Source organism: Pezoporus flaviventris, unplaced genomic scaffold (assembly GCF_033815535.1).
Source record: "Pezoporus flaviventris isolate CSIRO_AGI_PZ_B2104156 unplaced genomic scaffold, CSIRO_AGI_Pfla_v1 ptg000002l, whole genome shotgun sequence".
NCBI lineage: Eukaryota > Metazoa > Chordata > Aves > Psittaciformes > Psittacidae > Pezoporus > Pezoporus flaviventris.
The window spans coordinates 3,507,199-3,528,255 of NW_026892550.1; the positions used below are offsets into that span (position 1 = coordinate 3,507,199).

The 21,057-nt window shown below is 44.4% G+C and overlaps 1 protein-coding gene across 3 annotated transcripts in view; it reads left to right on the top strand.

Moving 5' to 3' along the window:
• The window catches only part of FGFRL1 (fibroblast growth factor receptor like 1), a 172,744-nt gene extending 155,106 nt beyond the window's left edge, over nt 1–17,638 (top strand). For all 3 annotated transcript variants that reach the window (XM_061466766.1, XM_061466757.1, XM_061466772.1), the window contains 4 exons: nt 2,945–3,025; nt 8,370–8,654; nt 12,651–13,004; nt 15,817–17,638. In XM_061466766.1, the coding sequence (XP_061322750.1) occupies nt 2,945–3,025; nt 8,370–8,654; nt 12,651–13,004; nt 15,817–16,226 (1,130 nt within the window). In that variant the 3' untranslated portion in view covers nt 16,227–17,638. The remainder of the gene's footprint in view (nt 1–2,944; nt 3,026–8,369; nt 8,655–12,650; nt 13,005–15,816) is intronic.
• The last annotated feature ends 3,419 nt before the right edge of the window (nt 17,639–21,057 follow it).

The following is a 21,057-nucleotide window of genomic DNA, read 5'->3' on the forward strand; positions in this document are numbered from 1 at the left end:
AGTTATTTATTTCAGTCTTGCTCCTCTGCCACATTATCTGTTTCGTAGTTCAGCATTATTTGTCCTGATCTCTTCCCCCCCAGATGTCTTTTTCTGGGTTTGGTGGGTTACTCCGCAGGTTGGCGATTTGGCAGGATAACAACTGAAGAAGTATCTTCAAAGGATCAAACAGATTCAGGACAATTTTACTTACATCAAAAGCTTGGCAGCATGTCAAGAGGTGTTGAGAACACCAGTCACTCCTTGTGTGTAGGCAGGAGGAGCGCACATGGGCTGACATACTGTAACATGAGGCAGGAGGCAAGGGAGGATATACTGCTCTTTGTACATCAAGCTGAGTAGGATTAAGATATAATTGACAGTACATTGCCACTTAAACATCTTAACTGCTTTTTAGATATTCAGCAGTTAACAATGGGCAGGAATCCTACATCCCTGACCACAGGTTTCCTTTCTTCTGCATTACTCAATAAATATATTTCTCCAATTTTGCTAAGGGATTTACCAAGTTCTCTGTCAGAGAGCATCCGAGATTTAATTCATAGCAATACTGATATTTATGTGAATAAAAATGTGCAGGTGCCAGAAGATAATCAATTCCCTATTTTGACTGAAAGGAGACAATCTGTCGTATGCAAGGCATCATACAGAATGAGTGTATTTGTATTCCCTGCACTCAGTTTGCCAAGGTTGTGAAAATAAATTTGCTAAACACATGAGTTATTCACCTCCTCTGTAACACAGGCCAGCCTTGGTGGAGATTGGATGGTGCTTTTGCACTCACGGCACTGCATGAGAGCTGATGTTCCTACGGGTGATTGTGGTTTATGCCACTTCTCTATGGTTTGGGATGGAAGCTGACTGGGCACCAGGGAAAGCCGTTGGGTTTCCAGCAATGGATGGAGTTTGAGAGGGAGGTGGGAAGGGGCAGTCAGCTGGAGTGAGCTGCTCAAGTAAGAGCATGGAGTGCTGCTGCCCTGACGATTTTGTTTTCCCCTCGAAGTGACAGCTGTACATACCTCCAGGGGAAACTGCACCGAAGTAACCACAAGGAGAAGGGAAAAGTCCACCAGGGTCGAGGGGGGACAAATCCATATGGTATCGCAGCCTCCCCGCTTAAGGGACAGCGGCAAATGAGAGCAGAGCATGTGTTGGCATAAAATGCCCCATGCTGAAGAGCTGGGATGATTTTCCAAAATAGCAAGAAACTGGGGTGAGGATGGGGTTAAACACACATTCTTCTTGCACAAGGACTGCACACGTGTTTATGCACTAAATACTGCTTAAGCACAAACCAGCTTCTAAAGAGCAGTTCTGCTATTTGTACATTTTGGGGGGGGGGCTGATGGAGGTGCTCATGTATAAACTAAGTTTTTTCTCTGCTACAGAGGTTACAGGAAGAAATTTCCTGTCGTTTGCTCATGAAACCTTTTTCATATGGGTTTTAGACTTGGGTGTTTAGAGGGATTCAGGTATTTCCACTTCTCTTGATTTTGTGGGTTTTTTTACACCATTGTGGAATAGTTCTTTATTGAGGTGAACTTTCTCCCAGCCTTTACCTGACCTATCTCTGAAAATCAAACTTTACACACTTCAGTATGCTTTAACTGGAAGTGTGTAGCTCTTCACCTTAAATCCAGCTGGTGTATGGGGCTGTGCCATCTGTAGGGCAGAGAATTAGCCTTGGAAGAGCCATTCTTTGCTGCACCATCACCTGTAGGTTCCTGAAGTCCCTCAGGTGCACATGGTGTGATGCATAGCTAGGAAAGGTTGCTCTGAGTTGAGTGTTTGTGCAGGAGACGTCAAGCTGTTACTGGAGGAAGAAAAAGCTTCACGTCTGGGCACTGCAGAGGTGTAAGGCCCCCAGCATCACCAGGGTTGCAGAACGAGGCTCAGGGCACTCTCCTGCTCCCTTGACCCTTGTAGAGACCTTGTAGGTGCCCATGCCACGGTGGCAATTTGAGGTGGGAGCTGCTGAAGAGGTGGAGGTTTAGCCTTTTGGTGATTTTCATTTCTCCTAAGAGTACTGGGAACAGAGTTGATGCTGCTCTGTAGTACTGGTATAGGCAACTGGGGTGATAAGGACAAAGTGGTATGTTGTTTACGCAGGTAGATGGGTGGTCTTAATGAAAACAGAAAACATCAAACCCACAACAAAACACAAACAGCTTTTCAATTCAATGTTGCCTTCTCCAGCCATAGCTTTGCTGTCAACATCCCTTGAGGGCTCATTTGACCCCAGGCCTACTTGCTTTCCTGATTTTGTATGGAAGCTGAAAGGTGAATTAGTGGCCCTAATTCCACTGCTTGTGCTCTGCGTGACAGATCACATAAGTCTTGCCTCAGCTCCTAGGTTTAATTATCTGTAATTTTGATTTATACCATTATTTGCATCAGATCAGCTCCTCCTAGGGAACAGCAACCTGTAAGCATAAACAAAGAGGCATTTGCCAGCTATTAATGAAATGCTGATTAATCTCCTATTGCTTTGGTAGCCTGCCAAAAGGCACATAAAGTTACAAACTAAACTGTTCGTTAAACTGGCCAGGCTGTAAGTGCCAGGATGTGGATGCCAAATGTATGCTGAGTGTATTTCAGATGCATGGTGTCTCCAGGAGCAAATGCAGACCCTTGTTATTGTACTGCTGCACTGCAGGAGACCTGCTTAATCATCAGAATCATATCAGAGAATCCCAGACTCATTCGGGTTGGAAGAGACCTTAAAGCTCATCCAGTTCTAGCCACTGCCATGGGCAGGGACACCTCACACTAGAGCAGCTTGGTCCAAGCCCCATCCAACCTGGCCTTGAACACTGCCAGGGATGGGGCAGCCACAGCTTCTCTGGGCACCCTGTGCCAGCGCCTCAGCACCCTCACACTAAAGAATTTCTTTCAAATACCTAATCTAAATATACCCTCATCATCCCTTTCCTTTCCTTTGCAGATGATGCCAGCTCAGGAAAGGACAGCCAGGTACCCGAAGGCTCCAATGGAGAATATGAAGATCATTCAGGGAAGCAATGGGGTAAGGAGCAGTGTATGGTTTTGTGTTTTCCTTGGCTCTTGGTTGAGTGCTGTTCACATTTCTCAGTTGCTGAAGGAAGGGAAAAGCAGAGTGACTGGAGCGAGTTCTCCCCAAAGATGGTCAAATAATAAACAGAGCGTTAGCTGAACATGGTGTGATCCCATCCAAGGGTCTTTCTACAAAAGGCAGCCCATGATCCACTCTAGGGCCCCCTGCCATATACCCCAGCATGGTTCTCCTTTGCATTTGTTTTTCTGGGCAGGGACTTTCTGTTGCATGTGCAGCTATTACAGCTTTCATAGACTCTCTATAAAAGGCATATTGACTTTTACAGCAATAATTCCAAAAGCCTTCAGTGCCAACACAACAGTGCTCCCCACTGAGGGCAAAGGGGAGGTCTGACTTCACTTCAGGAGAATTAATGTTAGGCCAAAGCTGAGTATTTCTTAAAATTACCTACTCTTTTAGACACCTGCATGAACTTCTCTAAGCCCTGGGCTTTTTAAGAATAGGATTTTGATGCTGTTGCTGAGCTTTGGAGAACTGCTGAAATCTCACTTGGAAGAGGTTCTGAATCACCGCAAGACTTGCAGGTCCAGTGTTTGGTCCAAGCACTCCTGGAAGGACAATAAGTTGTCAGGCTGATGCCAAACAGCTTTTGGCCATTACTGAGAGGAGTACAATGTGAGTTTATGACCTCGAGAGATGAAGCACAGCATTTCCATTCTGCTCTCGCAGTACATCCCTCCTTTCAATTTTGTAATATGGAGGTGGTTTTGTGCTACATTTGTGGCCAGGGAGTAACCTCATAGCAGTGATGGGGGGTGGAACCTGTGAAGTTTTCACTGTATGAGTCCCCATCACTTGAGCTGAGGCCAGTTTTCTTCAGAGGCTGGAAAACAAGGGATGTTGTGTGCTGTGGTGTAGCCCAGACCACACTTGGAGGAGGCAGAGCCATAATAGCTTTGAGTTAACAGATTCACCTGAGATTGAGCATGCACCAGGAGAGGAAGGTAACCTCCACTTATTCTGGGAAAGGGTGACAACATTTTAGAGGTAGAGAAAGGATGGTTTAGATAAACTACAGGTCAGGAGTCTTTCAGAAGGGATTCAGCTGCTAGAATGAAAGGCTAACATCTCCCCACTCTTCATTATCTGAGTGGAGATAGAAGCAGACGTTGCATGCCACAGCTGATGCACTCCTGGTAGAACTGGTGAATGATGGATCAATACCACAATTATATTATGACAAAAGATGTAAGCACTACTAAAATTAGTGGGCAGTAACAATCTCATATCAGACTGTGTCTTAATCTGTGCCCTGGCTTAATCTGCCCTGGCTCAGTCCTTTGTGCTGCAGTGATCCTGCACCTCTGCTTTTTCCCTTTTTCCTCCCTCCTGTTCCCTCTCCCCAAGCAGAAAAATGCTGGAGCAGGCCACACACACAAGCCCTTTCTATCCAGCAGTGTTTTCCAGCAAACCACTCGTGTGAGCTGGTGTGCAGGGAGGGTCAGTGTGTGTGCCTGCAGGTCTATGGAGCACAATAGGTGAAAGAAGTTTGTGTTTGCAGAGTCTTGGGCCTTAGAGAAGTGGGAGAGGAGAAGCATGATAAGAAAAATCTCCACTTTGCTTTCCTGCTGCCACCATACAGTGGTATCACTGTGGTAGGAGGTCCTGCCCCCATCAACAGCCGGAAGTTGATGTGGGGAAAGATAGATATACCCCCTTCCACATCTTCCCACAACTGACTTGAAAGTATTTCAACACTCAGTTGTATCATGACACTTTTTTGTATAAGTCTCATGAAGGTGGTATTGACCATCACTGTGTAGAGGTAATTATGGCAGATTGCAGCACCCTACATGTTTCAGCCTCACTCTGTGTGACCAATGCTGACAGGAGCCTCTGGGACTAATCCATGCACCTCAAGGTGTCCCCCAGGGAGAGGAGACTGCTGATTTCCTTCCCCAGTCTTTGTGCTAACAGCCTTCTGTTTCACTTAATTTTCATTAGCTTGAATAAATCTTGATGGTAAACAGCATTTCAGCAAGGAACCCGTACACAACACTGCCTCTTTGTCCCCATCCACTTGTGTTTTCCCTTGCTCTTGTGTGTGGCATAATTTATACTGTACAAATGTGTGGTTCATATTTGTGAAGCAAACGCCAAGTGATGTGGAGGAGAACAAGCATATGAAGTATAAATAACACAGAGGCACTTTGTAATGGCCTTCTCTGGCACTTCAACAAGCAAAACTTCTGTAAATGGCACAGATTTGGGGACACATTTACTAGCAGCCACTCAAAAGAGACTTTTTCTGCCTCTCTCACTGCTGCTTCTTCCTCTTTCTCCTTTGTGCTTGCTGGGTCTCTTTTTCTCTCTTGTGTGTGTGTCTCTCTTTCTCCTTTTGGGTTAACTGGCTTTTCTAAACTTGTGCAATTCAGGCTTTTGTCAAGGAAACATTCAGGCCTCTGTAAATGGGATCTGGTTTCAGCATATTGCACACAGCTTGGAGTAGCTTTTGAGCCCACATAATCACTTCACCTTCTTTTAACAGAAGAAGAAAGGAAGACAGAAAGAACCAAAGTAGTTTAGCTTTACCTGTAGTTTGATATGTATCTGGGCAACAGTGTACGAGGAGTGAATGCAAAACTCCAGACAGATTCATGGGAGTCACAGTGGCAGGAAAAGCAAATGTTACAGGCCTGGCTTTTGGGGAAGGAAAGAGAGTTTCTGTGTTACAACGCTCTTACTGAGCAGGGATACCACCAAGTCCTTCTGAAATATGGCTGTGGAAACAGGGAAGAGGTAAAGTGAGAGCTTAGAACCACTCATTTGACTCTTCACTCTGCAAAAGCAGTGTGACTGTCCTGTCTCCAACCTGCTCTTTGATATGCTAGTCCCATCCAAGGAATCCCATCTGGCACGGATCTACCCCAGCCTGGACCTGCAGTTCCTGATCTCGGAATAAATAACTGCCAAGTTAGAGGATAATTGTTTAGACCCATTTCCTGGCTGGTTCCTAACATCTCCATGCACCTTGCAAGCATTTACTCCATTTCCACAATGACAGCCTTTATCAGCACGTTTCCCTGAGCTCAGACTCCAACTTCGGCATGTCATTGCTCACAACATGCAGCTCTGACAGGGTTAATTGTCTCTATGGGAGGGTGATTGGTTTTACTGGGAGGGGGCCTCCTCTTGCAGCAGACCCCCAAGGGAATACCCAGCGATTTACGCAGCAGGACCTATGGAGTGGGTTAGTATGTCACACTTGCTGCTCAGCTGTCACGGCAAGGACTTTCAGTGCCGGAGTTGCTCCAGTTCATTAGATTACACATGAAAGCCTCTCTATGGAGAGTAAAGCATTTCTGAGCAAGAGTTTGAAATAACATGAAATGGCTGGGACCCAAAATGACAGCCAAGGGGACAAGGGAAGGCTGTGGAGACAGATGGTTTCCCCCTACAGAAAAGGATTCTGAAGGCAGGGGTATGCCAAAGGGTGTCTTCTTCCGAGAGGGAGGGATGTTGAGCAAGTCTGCAGGGGGGTGAGGGCTATGGGATATATTCACAGACCTCAGAGGGTAATGATTGCCATTCCTTAGTGCTTGGAGAGAGGAAGCTGCAAACCAGCCTCCTCCATCCAGCAAAGCTCCATTATAATGTACATCCCTGAGCTTCTGGCCCTCTGCCTTGGGCAGAAGCGCTGGCTCTCTAACAGAGTCCCACTGTGCCATCCTGTTGCTAACTTCTTTGTTACCTGAAGCAGAGCATTCTCAGCTTGCTTTCGTGTTTTATTTGCCACTGAGGTTGTGGCTTTCCAGTTGCCATTGGTGAAGGCAGTGGCTGGTGGGCATAATTCAACCCAGTGTGCCACAGAGCAGGCCACTTTTTACCTATTTCTCTTATTTCCCTAGGAAAAGATCAGGGAGAATTCACAAGGGGAGTGCAAAAATGCAGGGGGAAAGTCCTTTGGGGCTGAAGGGTAACATCCTCGTAAGAAAAAATAGGGTTCAAAAGCAAGGGGAGAAATCTGTTGTAGAAATGGAGGAGAAACTGGCTTTGCTAAAATAAGAAGACAGGTGAACTTGGCAGGAGTAATTTGGATGTAGGGGGAGAGTGCCAAGTGGGAGTCAGAAGTGGTGTTAATCTCAGCAGGAGATTGCACATCTGTGCTCCTGGACTGGCACTGCATAACTGAAGTAACTGTGAGAAACGTGTAATGTCTTTTGAATTCTTTAGCACAGGATACTATTAGACAAGCTGTTGCCTTGCAACAGATCATGTCCTCTTGTTTCAACTGTCTTAAAAGTTTCTGCAAAGATCTTTTTCTTTCTATGGAATTTTTATTTGTAAGACCAATTCATGACTTCACAGGAAGATTCTCTGCAATGTCAGTAAAGCTGCTAGTGTGTGAAAGTGCCACCTCTTTTCCCCCTGGAATTCTGGCATAATCTGATTTAATGTTGGGGCAGATTTTGCCAGGTGGGGCCTTTCATTTCTCTAGTGTTCTTGTTACTGCTATTGAAAGTACTGGTGATCTCCTTGCTAAGACAAGGTGACTATCTTAACCCATGAATCTGTCCACCAGCATCTATTGCTTCAGCTTCTCAATTTCTGGGATAGACTAGCATGGCGTACCTTCTAATGAACAAACTCAAGGGGGTTTTATTGACTTTTTATTGTTTGTTTGCTTCTTTTGAAGCCTTTCAGTGTGAATGCTTCATAAATTAATGCTGAATCAATTGCATACTTTTAAGTTCAGATCAACATACAAAAGTCTGGCATACTTCTAAGACTTACCTACATATTGAAATGATGTTGACTCTTCTTAAGTCGTATGAATGCCAGTGAGAACTAAGGGGCAAAACATCTTCAGAAAATGAAGCTTCAAGTGACCAGCAAAAGACTGAGAAAATGGTCAGCCTGACAGGAATCTGAGGTTTTTCCTTTGGTCTTGGCCAAGGGCTTGCATTTGTGGCATGGAACATGGTAACAATTATAATGTGATTATGGGGCCACATTTGGACTTCAGCTACAACAATGTGATTTTGGTGTTATTTTGTGAGATGGTTTGATGCTGTTGCCTTACAGACACTGAGAAATTTTAGGGTTGTGCTATGCAGAAAGCTAACGCTGCAGCCAGTGCAATAAGACATTTGATTGCATCAGGCTGAATGTCTCCTTTCTAAAGGAAATCAGTTTGAGCTGATATGAGCGATACACTGCTACGTGTCAAGCTGCCAAAGTCACTCTCAAGTGACTTTCGCCATAACACTTGACAGCAGCATCCTTCTTTGCATACCCTTTCCTCATCACAGTCAATATTTCATGCCTTTTACAGCCCGGCCCAGGTTCACGCAGCCTGCCAAGATGAGACGGAGAGTGATCGCCCGTCCTGTCGGCAGCTCCATCCGCCTGAAGTGTGTGGCTAGTGGGAACCCACGGCCAGACATCACATGGCTAAAGGACAATAAGCCTCTCACACCCCAAGAGATTGGGGAGAACAAGAAGAAGAAGTGGACACTGAACCTGAAGAACCTGAAGCCAGAGGACAGTGGGAAATACACGTGCCGAGTGTTTAACAAAGTCGGAGAAATCAATGCAACGTACAAAGTTGAAGTAATCCGTAAGTGCAGCCTGTAGGGTGGAAAGGCAGGGAGGCAGCTTTGGGAAGGGCTTGGCTGGGTAAAGAAAGTGCGATGGCAAGTGTGCAGTGCTGATAGCTGGACACAGAAATGGGGAAGTGTTAAAGCATCATCAGAGACAGCGAAAACATCACTGAAAGTCTAGAATAAACCTAACACCTAGGCAACACAGAGCAACAACAATGCAATGTAGATGAAATAAGGAGAGATACTTAGAAAACAGTCATCTCTAAGGGCAGCTGTGTGGTAAAAGTTAATTATTGTGTGGTGCAGTCTTACACTACCAAAACAGTCAATTTAAGGGGAGATGGAGAAATAACTGAGAAAGCCCTTTCATGTACCACTGCAGGTATGTATGTGTGTGTAAATGTTTAGGATGGCCCAGACTGATCTATCAGAGTGGTTATAGGGTGAAACCAAACAATTGGCTTGACCAATTCAAAGCCCACCAAAGTCAGGTTGGACAGGGCTTGGAGCAAAGTGCTCAGTCGAAGGTGTCCCTGCCCAGGACAGGGGGTTGGAACTGAATGAGCTTTAAGGTCCCTTCCAACCCAAACCATTCTATGAGTATATGATTCTTTACCTGAAAATTTAGTCTAGATAGCTGTAATAAGAGGCCTGCTTCATTAGAGAAATACCCTAAGGGAATTAGTAAAAATATAGAGAGATTAGGTAGACAAGGCTTTAGGGCCAGATTTTCAAAAACATTTGGACATCTGAAGGTTCAGGTAGGTATAAATGAGATACTAAAAAAGAGAAGTCTCACCAATGTCCTATCTATGTCTTTAGATGCCTACAAAGCTTTAAAGATTCAAGCCTTAAAAGATGAGCTGTGGGGGATTACCCTGCATTGTGGTGGGGTAAATTGCCCTTCCTGCTATCTAGCTATCCTGATTCTTGCTCTCCAACCTCCTGTTTCCCCTGTTATTACAGAAGTTAATTATACTCAAATCTTACCAGAGAAGAGATCTTATTCTTAAATTATTTTGCTTTATCTATGACATCATCAAAAGTTGTCATGGAAATATACAGAGCAGCCAACTCAAGAAAGTGGAGAAGATGATCTGAGTGGAGGGAAGACTGAATAGCCTTCATTAATGATGAGTAAGGGCACGAGGAGCGATTTCCAGCCACATGGAAAGCATGTTGTTTGTCTGCCTGTGCATACATTTTAGCATGAGAAAGTTTATCCCAGTGTGAAAGACTGTTCTTAAAGGTAAAGATCCGTTCTCTGATAAGTCCTTTCTCTAGAATCGCAGGAATTAAAAGCACATGTGTGGAGCTCTGTTGGGCTCCGAAGGCACAAACCTGCTGGACATCTGGGATTGATAAAGATGCAGCTGTGTGGAGACAGTAAAAACATATGTTTACACTAAAAACAGGAGCAGAGACAGGGAAATGAATCAAGCCCCATCCTAATGGCAGCTGTGGCATTTTCACTTCATCAAAACCAGACAGCGCCAGGAACAAGCCCCTTTCTGTGTCCCTGTTTATCTTGGTTTTTATCAACTTAAAAATGTATGTAACCTTTGTTTTCGTTAGCTTTTGCTGGCTAGGAGTGAAAACAGTAACCAAAGCTGGAAGCAGAGTCAAGGAGATAAGGGCATTAAGCAATTTTCAGACATCTTTCTATTTTTAACATCATTCTGTGCAGCATTACAGGTTTTATTCAATTTCCTCCTTTTCCCGCTGCCCTGAGCCTCCACTCCTGAGTCCTGCTTATCTGAGACTCAGTCTCCCCAGCTGTGATTCCACTCGTAGTCCCAAGGCAAAGCCTATAGAGACCACTGTGGTATTTTTGTTTCCCAAGCAGCCCTCATTATTGAAAGTATCCTGAGTTTTTGAAAGAGGGTCCATTGTTCCTTCCTCTCACCCCAAAGCCAGTGCTGGTGAGAGCTGTTTTGTTACACGCTCAATCCAACAGTGTTTGCTGTCAAAAGCAGTTGATGATTGCCAGCAGTTACCACCCACTGTGATACCATAATTTCTCTCTGTGCCTAGGATAGGGGTTTGCAGCACCTCCTTGTCTAGAAACTGTGACTGATTTCTCTGATGCTAACACAAAAAAAGTCCAAACATTCCTTAGAATGGGGGATAGATTTTTCCTCTGACTTTATGTGGTGTTGACACAACCTAAGGCTTAGAATCATGCTGGAAAGAATGGCCTTGTGAGCCTCTTGTGTTTGATTTCCTTTCCTACCATCTTGTTTCCTTGATCAGCTGAGGCAAAAGATTTGTGAGAAACATTTCCTATTGGTTAGAAAAACAAAAGCCTTTTGAGCTCTTCCTCCACAAAAATTTGCTCCAGAGTGAGTGTGGGGATGATTAGACTGAAGGAAGGAAAAACAAAAGCAGGGAGGTAAGGATGGAGTGAAGATATCCCTCACTGATACTGACTGCAGTTTCATCTCCCCAGCAGTGGATGATATGGCATGGGATAACTTCAGTAGAGTTTTCTCACTGCAGGCTCAGCAACAGAGATGACAGGTATCTCCTGAAGGACTCCCAGACAAAAATCAGACAATATCCACAGCCTGCCATTAGTCTGTGAAAGAAGCAGCTTTTTCCTATCCGATTTTGTCTGTCCTTAGGGAACATTGGGAAGACCAAAAGGAGAAGGAGCATGTCTTACCCTGCCCCTCATTGTCCCCAGACTGGGGTAGCCACAGTGATTCTGGTGTGGACTGTTAATAGATAGGTACTTGTAAATAGTCTGGTAAAAGTCTGAGGTCCTGCCCAAGAATATGTAAGATTCTGTCATATTCACCTGTAAATTGCACCCTACCAGACATGGTGATAAGAGACAAAGCATCACACAATCACATGGTGCTGGAAGTGACCTCTGGGAGTTGTCTGGTGCATCCCCATTGCTCAAGCAGCACCACCTAGACCCAGTTGCCCAAGAGCATATCCAGATGGCTTTTGAATATCACCAAGAATGGAGATGCCACAATATTTCTGGGGCAACCTGTGCCAGTGCTTGCTCACCTTCAGAGTAAAAATGTGTTTCCTGATGTTCAAAGCATCCTCCTGTGTTTCTGTTCATGCCCATTGCCCTTGGTCCTGTCCCTGGGCACCACTGAAAAAAGGCTTCCTCTCCCTTACACCCACCTTTGAGATACTTAGAAACATTGATAAGGCATCATCAGAGTCAATATCAAGTGAACATTTGCAGTGAAATAATCATCTTCATTTGTGTTCAGACCTGTACTATTGCCCAAATATAATCCTGAAATAGGTTGTGACGTTTTGGCTTGTATCAGGCCATTTATCTTCCTCTGTTCAAGACTCGGGAAAGATCACTGCAGCTTCTGACCCTGTAGGTCAAAGTACATCATTAAGATCCCATTACTCTAGGATATGATCCCTGAGACATGAGGATAAGTGGGAGTACAAGGAAAGATGGCCCTTTTTGTCATCTCATAGCTGAATCATACGAGCAAGGGAATGGGGAAATTCAGCAGTCCAGACTGGACTTGCCAAAGAGCAGAAAGGCCAGGTGTGACTTGCGTCTTGTCAAGTAATACCACCACGAACTGAGTACCCAGATCTAAATGCTTCTTGAGTGACCTGTGAGGGCAAAAAATACCACAAAGACAGAAAAATTCCTAGGACCCTTTTTGCTTAGGAGTTTAGTGTACATAAAAGGGCTGAAGAAAATCTTCCAAAATATAAGGGCTAAGATGGAGAGCAAACTTTTCTCCAGGTCTGATGCAGATAAAGAAAACAGGAAGATTCAAGTTGAGTGTGAGAAAAGACTTGCTAAGCCTCAGACAAAGAAACTGGACAGCATCTACCATTAGAGGCTTTGGCAGAGGCTGGGCAAATTTATATCAGGATTGATTTGCAGAAATCTCAGCCTGTTTTAGTGTAGGGAATTGGACTAAGACAATTATTTTTGATCCTTTCCACACCTTTTTCCTATGTTCCGGCAATCACACATTGGCAAACATGGAGCTCCCTGTGTTTTTGTGCAGAGAGGACGAGGTCCAAGCCCATCCTGACAGGGACGCACCCCGTCAACACGACGGTGGACTACGGTGGGACCACGTCCTTCCAGTGCAAAGTCCGCAGCGATGTCAAACCCGTCATCCAGTGGCTGAAGAGGGTGGAGTACGGCACAGAGAGCAAGTACAACTCAACCATTGATGTTGGGGGACAGAAGTTTGTTGTGCTGCCCACGGGCGAGGTCTGGTCCCGGCCCGATGGCTCCTACCTGAATAAATTGATGATTACTCGAGCCAAGGAAGAAGATGCAGGGATGTACATTTGCCTAGGGGCAAACACCATGGGCTACAGCTTCCGCAGTGCTTTTCTCACAGTCCTGCCAGGTGAGTTATGCCTTTTTTTCCCCACATCTGAACCAATGGTCTGCATCATAGTATTAATACAACACTGATGCTTGTTGGGCTCCATGGCTCTCTGCTGATTTAGGCTAGCCCAATTCTGATAAGAATGAATGTGAGACTAAATCAACCCAGATTAAATCAGCTCCTGCTGAAATCCTCTGTAGGATGTTTCCTTTACTCCCTTCATGTGGAATAATGATTCCAGCAAGGTGAAATAAAATGAATGATCTGTCCCTGTATGGAAGAGGAGCTGGGAAAGGATGCTGCAGTTGCAGGCACTACATCACTTTCATGGTAGGGTGGAGGACATGAGAGCTACTGAATAGCAGTACAGCTTGCAACCCCATTCCTTTATATTTCTCCTTTCTCTTGCTCTTATTTATATTGCTTTTACTGGTAAAAGGAGACAATGATACAGGCCCATACAATGAGAGAAGAATAAAAACTGTCCCAGTCACAGGGAAAGAAAAATAGTAAGTGTGAAAGAGAGAATGATTGATTAGTGAAATTCTTGCCTAGTGATCTCCTGGAGACCCTTGCACCAGCCTCACAGCTGCTTCCTTCTCTCCACAGGCCTCAGAGCTGGTGGCCATGTCCAACTGAGGCTGTTTCAAGGCACACCATCTTTTGCCATTTACTCCTGATTTTGAAGTTCTGCCCCGATAGTTTTTTTTGTTAAGGACATTTCTTTCTGCCTCATCTTGCTGTGTGAATCCAGCTTCAGATCCACTTGTTTTAGGACAAAAATCAATCTTACTGCCCTTTCTTCCCTTCATTTTAGATGTCAGGTCTAATGTGGTGTCTGCAGTCAAAGACACCAGTGAGAGACAGAAATCATTAATTCTCCCAGGTTGTTAGAACTGGTTTTCTGTGTAGGTAGTGGGGAAAATGCTCTTGTAACTAAGGCAGCATGGCTTATTCTGCTCACTGATGATTGCCAAAGCTCTGCATTCAGGCAGCCTCTGAGAGTCACTAGCTTGAATTTAGATACTGACATCAGGTTGCCAAGTAGGAGAATGCTCTTGGCATCTTCTTCTGCATCACTTAGATTTGGGACTAAACTCCGACTAGAAGACCTGTCAATCCCAAGGAAAAGCTGCGTGGGTGGGATATGACTCAAAGCCTCTGGGGGTTTCTAAACTATGAGGGTCTGATCCAGCTCCCACTGCAGCCAGTGGGAGACTTTCCATTGATTTAAATGGGATTATAATGAGACCTCATACCAGAACCAGAGCCTGGAGGCCTGTTGTTATTGGCAGTGACGGAGAAGGAGAACCCAGCTTGCCCTCAGAAGCAAAGATGTGGCTGCAAGGCCATGAGCTAAAAACACCATTTTGCTTGTAAATCTACCAGATTTGACATAGACATCTCCAAAGAGCAGCATGGATGAATATCAAAACACTTTCGTTTCAGCCCAGCAGAGGATTTCTGCCAACCATCATGAACACTGTTGTTTTTGTGGTCAATTGATGGGTCAGTTCTCTGATCCTGCCTTGCTTTGCACAGGGGGCTGGACCAGATGACCTCCAGAGTTCCCTTCCAGCCTGAATTATTCTGTGATTTGCAGTGTTGGTGAATCAAAGTTTTATCTGTTAAAGTCAACAGTGTAGGTCCTTCTGACTTCAAAGAGACCACATGGTATATATTTAATATTTCATACTAGGTCTATTTGTCAAGGAAAGAAAAAGACATTACTGTCTTAAAGAAGTTTGGTTTGACATATGTTTGACTATAACATATTGGGCTATTTGGGTAGCCTGTGGTTTTAGAAGTTTCTTGAGTGTCTCCCTGCAAGCTGAATCCAGTGCCTAGGTATTTTTCAGGGCTTTGGAAATAGCAGCTGATAGCTATCTAGATAGGGATTTTAATAGCTAAGATCCTACCCCAGGTATCCTTCTGAGTCTATAAATCAGGATATCAATCTGAGAACTACCAGGCTAACCCAAGCTGAGGCTACCCAAGGATGTACAGGCTGCCAACAGCAGACAGGGGAGGAGGGAGGTAAGCCTGAAAGATGCTGTTTGAAGCACCTTATCTCCTCTGGTAGCTGGATTTGCTGTCCTTAGAAAGCCACCAGTGTCTCCAAAGAGATTGTTGGAGGTAGAGCCCATTTGGCATAGGGAGCTGGACGCACACTTTAATGCCATGTGGACTCCGTGGCTTGGGCACCAAGGAGGGGCACCAGCTCATCTGTTTTCCCCATCCTTCAGCTTTCCTTCCAGCCACACAAGAAACTCAAGATAACACCTCCAAAACACCACATTCATGCTCCCTGCTATGGCAGAGCATTGCTTGAGTAGTTATATTATCGCTAGGCAGGGATACTAAAGAGTGTCTAAAGCCCATACAAGCACAGCTACATATGGCAGATGTAAGTGGGGAACGTGCCATGGCTCTGCACAACCTGATCATGCCTCCTGGCTGCTGACACGTGTTGAGTGCTCCAGCCTGGGCAGCAAAGCCCACTCCATCACAGAGTGAATGTGTTAGGGAAACTCTTGGGCTGGCTCTAGTGCATCCATTAAAGCTTGGATAAGAAAATGAAAAAATCCCCCAAAGGCTCCCCTCCTGACCCCAAAACCATAGAAAATTAGTTGTTTGTCCTTCCAGGAGCACTGAAAAGCAAAGCAGTTACCAAACATCATGTGCTGGCTTGATTTCTCCCTTGTTACTTGGTCTGGCAGGGTTGCCAGACAGCCTGTACAAAAGCCAGCCCAAGTGTGACATCTGTTTTGAATCCACTTTGCCTGCACTTAATTAACTCTTTCTGTCTCTTTCCTGCCTTAATGTCCAGATCCCAAACCTCCGAGTGCACCTGTACCCCCTTCCTCAGCCAGCAGCCTGCCCTGGCCTGTGATCATCGGCATCCCTGCTGGAGCTGTCTTCATCTTTGGGACAATCCTCTTGTGGCTTTGCCAGACTAAGAAGAAACCCTGCTCCCCTCCAGCCGCTGCCCCTGTGCACCGGTCGCAGCCCCGGGACAGGATCTGTGTCTCCCAAGTCCCCGACAAAGACTGCATCTCCTCCATAAACTATGAGGAATACGTTGCCCAACAGCAGCATTTACTGTCCCAAGGGCCTGCACTTGCCCCTGCCATGGCATCCAAAATGTACCCAAAGATTTACACGGACATCCACACCCATACCCACTCACATGTGGAAGGGAAAGTCCATCAGCACCAGCACATTCAGTACCAGTGCTAAGAGGGTGGCCGTGTACAGTAGCTCGTTTGGGCTTTTCCTCGTGGTACCTCAGAAGAGACTGCTCCAAGTCAGCTCACACTGCCAGCAATAGGCAAAGCAGACAGAAAAGATTATATATATAATTTTAAATATATATATACATATATATATAATTGTATATGCGTGTGTGTATGTGTGTATATATATATGTGTATATATCTATATCTATCTAAATATATATATAATAGAGAAAGACAAAAAGAGAAAAGAGATTTTTTTTGTTTTGTTTTTAATTATTGCAATCAGGATGTAGCCAAGGAATAATGAAGGAACTCCAGATCTCAGCAGAGAGGCAGCCACCTCCAACAGCGGAGCCTTCCCGGATCTCTTAACCGAGGTGGCAACAAGTGAGACAGGATACAGGGACATGAACAACCGCCTCCTTCCTTGTGTTGCTACAGGAGCAAGAAGAACAAGAGGTGACCATGGTGCTTCTCTGGATAGGCACCTGTTCCTGTGCCTGCTTCACATCACTTGTTTTGATGGGAAGCCCCCAGACCTGTCCCACTCTGGATGACTGAGGTTTAGTGCCAAAGCACCAGGAGACATAACCAATTCACCTCTTCCAGGGCAAAAATATAACACAAGAGAGTCTGGAACATCTAATTTCTATTCACAACATGAAATGCTGAATGCTTCTCAGTCACGGTCATTTGGTCTGAAATACTAGCCAAGCTGATTGGCTCGGTATCTGCAAGGTGAAGGCATCATGATTCCCGTGTGGTGTTCTGCAGATCAAACCAGAATTGCTCCAATCCCCTGGTCCTAGGACTCAGTGCCACTGCCAGGAAAAAGGAAAGAAGGAAAGAGGAACATTGTACAGAACACCTTTATATTTATATTTAAGAAATAATAATAATTAATAATAATAATAACTGAACTGCTGATGGTGAAGAAAGCAAAACACACTGTCCTCTGATGGCTCACAATGACAAGCTACTGGATTTTCTATGTCAATGAAAAATACATGAGAACATTAGGAAAAAAAAAGTAAGAAAAGAAGAGAATGAAATAATAACCTTGTAGGAAACAATGAATTTGAGAAATATTCACCTAGGTTGTGTGTGGTGGTCCCCTCCCCTCAGATAACAGTTTGCAAATGATACAGCTTCATTGCAGCTCAAACAACAGCAAAGACAGAAAGAAGAGAAAATAAATAAGGACCATATTAAATACCTATATAGACTGGAGATGAATCCAATTGCAAATATAAAACCTTTGTAATTCTATATAGAGTTTAAACAGAAGTCATGTATATTTAATTTATTTTGTTAAACAAGAAAAAAAATGTATGATATTTTCCTCAAAACAGGCATTTCTATACATATTTTTGATCAAAAAAAATAAAGATTTTGTTTTTTCCAGGTTCTATAGATGCCATGCTCAGAATACGCTCAATGTAGCATGTGACCAACTGTACTTCTCCCAGCCTGGAGGGTCATCTATCTCTATGCTTTTTTACATTATCCATGTGCAATCTCCTAGCATCATCTCAGGTACCGCTGGTGCCATCCTTGCCATCTGACCTTTTCAACTGGTTATATTCTGCCTGTGAAGGTCTGCAGTGGCCAGATGACTTCTCATGGATCCCTTGTCATCTTCATTACAAAGTTTTCTGCTCACAGGGAAAGCTGTTTCACTATGCTTTTTTTTTGGGGGGGGGGGGTGGGGAGGGGAAGGGAAGGAGATTGGATTAGTTTTTTAAGCACAAACCTTCAGTGGAGTTTCTTTTAAAAAGCAAATTCAGTAAATCAAAACGTAATAATTTGTGTGCCTGTAAAATGAACTTTGGCCTCAGGGTGCTTGGGAAGGGGGAAATATGAAATGCAAATGAAACACTTCATTTGTAAATGCAGCTGCTGAAGGAGCCAGTGAAGGGTGAGGTGGGTGCAATAAGAAGAGCGTGTGGGGAGCTGCTCACACCACCATTCCGCTGCATGCTACAGAGAGGCACCCAAGTCTTTAGTGGCTAAAACGTTCTTTAGAGAAGGCAGGTTCAGCATTCACTTCATTGCATTTCACTTCAAGTTTGCTGGTAAAAAAAAAACCTGAAAAATTGAAATGTGTTAATTTTTAGGATGGAAACTACTTCTCTCTCACAGCCTTTTCCACGAAAGAGATCCTTAACAAACCAGCTGCTCCGTTTAAAAGTGAAGCGCTCTATTTAACCTGAACCAAAACAGTGCTTTGCTTTTCTCTAAATGTTTCTGAAGGTATTTGGTCTGGGTTGACCTGCAGTGATTTTTCTGCTGCCTTGTTTGAATCAGCAGCAAACCAAACAGCTCCTTGTTTGCTCAGCCGCAGCGCTATGAGCTGGGGCCCTAACTCGGTGAAACATGTAAGCTTCTCATTCACTTTACCAATACATGGTGCTCCAAAAAGTCCTTTTTTTTGCCTTAGCCACCTGGATCAGTGGCTCCATCCCTGCCCACTGCGCTGGTTCTGCCTGGAGCCACCCATAACTCTGGGAAAGGGGAAGAGAAGGAGGAAAAGAAGGAAAAGGAGGAGGCAGAATTAGAGGAGGAATACTTTCCTACTCACATGGAGTTTACCAACTGGCACTGTTGCAATACAGCACTGCATAGCACACTGCTGCTTTCCTGACTGCTGTAGTAGGAAATCCATGTTATAACCTCTACAGGAAGACCATCTTCAGGGATGATTTTCCTGTAGAGGTTATAATAAAGCAACTCGTTGCTATTTTTATTCATTTTGTTCTCAGCAGGAGGGTTCAGTTAAGCTTTGTTAACACAAATCTATGAAGTCCATAAAAGCTGAACTTTATGCATCCCCTCAGCTTTGGGGAGTCTCAAATGTGAGCACTGGAGGCTCTGTCTGGATACAAGACATGATTTAGGCAGGAGTTCTTAATGGTTTCAGCTTATTGAGTCATCTCATTGCAAAAAAGAGTAAAAAGCTTATACATTAAGTGCATCCCCTTTATTTTAAAAGGGCAGTAGGTGGATATTCCCATGAGAGACACTAAGGGTTACATCTCATGTCATGCCTATGAGAAGCTACTTGCTGATCACAATACTTCTCAAGCTGCTGCACGTTTGAACAGCATTTGGGGCATGGCAGAGGGCAAGATTAACCTGTAAGCCCGTGGCCCTTCTCTGCTCTCTCTGCCATGCTGCAGAGAGAGGGCTCTTCTAACACATCCTGTCTTAGCAGTGCTGATACTAGCTTCAAAGTGGAGGTAAACACTGGTTTTGTATGGTTCAGCCCTCAGAAAACCCTGAATCACTGTCTTATGGCACTTTTTTAGATGGCAGCTGTATCACTGACCCTCAGAGAGAGGGTTAGTGGGTTAAAAGAAGTAATCCTGCATTTCCTATGCAGCACAGTCTTCCATGCTGAGCATAATGCTCTCCACCAGTGCCTTCTCCCCTTTGTGATCCAGCTCCATTGTGTTGTATCACAGAGCTAAAAACTTCATATATAACCAGATGGCTCGTGGATGGAGTGGTCTCTTCCTGCCTTTTAAAGCTCCTGCCTTTAGAGATAAATGTCTAGTGATGCTGGTAGAGAGATCTCCAAAGGCAAACATTTCAGTAAACCACCCAGCATGAGCAATGGAACAGCCCAGCACAGCAGCAGCTCTCAACCATGGTTCTGGATGTGCTATATGAGGTGATATAAAGGTCTTGATTTGCAGAAAGCATGGGGTTTTCATCCTGCCTTGGATAACAGCTCCCTCTTTAAGCACCTCCTCTTGGGCACCCAAAATGGTGTGAAATTTCCCCCTAGGAAAACATCATCATATGCCCTGTTTAAGAGGAGCTGTATGTATTGTCTGGGCCTCGCACTGGCTTGCTGTACCTGAGTGGGATTTGTGTTACTGAGGAACTATTTTGCCTTCACTGGGTACCTGTAAGTGCTCTTAAGAGTCACTCTGTCCCATCCCATGCCCTACTGCATGCCATTTATTTTCAGGGCTTGATTGTGCCTTGCATGTACTGCAAAGTCTTCCTTCGTCTAAATAAATTCAGTCAGGTCCTGTTGGTGTTTAAATTTGTTTTTTCTTCAATGGGGCAAGATTTGGACTCATCTTCACACATGAACAGAGTGTGTTTACAGAAAAGCATGGTCTTGCCGTTAGCTACTGACCCTATTTTGAACACAGAAGTTTTATATGTATGCATATACATATAGATGTACACGCCAGGCTGTGATGTGGAAGGCGGTTATGCTTTTAAAGCCATGGGGCTTCAAAGATCAAAGGAATTTTAGGCTTAAAACTCACCTTCTTTGTTTATTCTATTTGCATTACAGATCAAATATGGCCTTCCAAGCCAATTTTTAAACCTTGTATGGACAATCTTTGCTCAGTCAGCCCCTTTCAAACTGAAAACTTTTATCAGGCATTGAAAATATAAAGGATTATGTGGTTTTCAATTGGTGGCAAATACAGTAACTGAACACATCAAAATGAGACGGGATGGAAGAGCATGTCGATGTCTGTGGCTGTGTAATAAAAACTGCAGAAAAAAAGGAATAAAAGCCTGGAATTGTGTTAATAGATGATAGAGTTCTGTAAAGTTACTGTGTTTTGAAGGGAAGGATGGCTCTGTGTGTGTGAAGGTGTGCATGTGATGTGTTAGCACACATCAGGAATACGCGTTGGCGAGGCACAGCTTGGTCTGCTGTTCTGTGAAGGTGCTGTGGACCTACCAGAGGTACTACTGGAAAAGGCTTCTCTTTTTTTAGTGAAAAGGGACAATTTTTGATCACTTCCAGAGCTAAATGCAATAGTTGCACCAGAAGCCAAACTGCAATTAGTTTTGGGGTG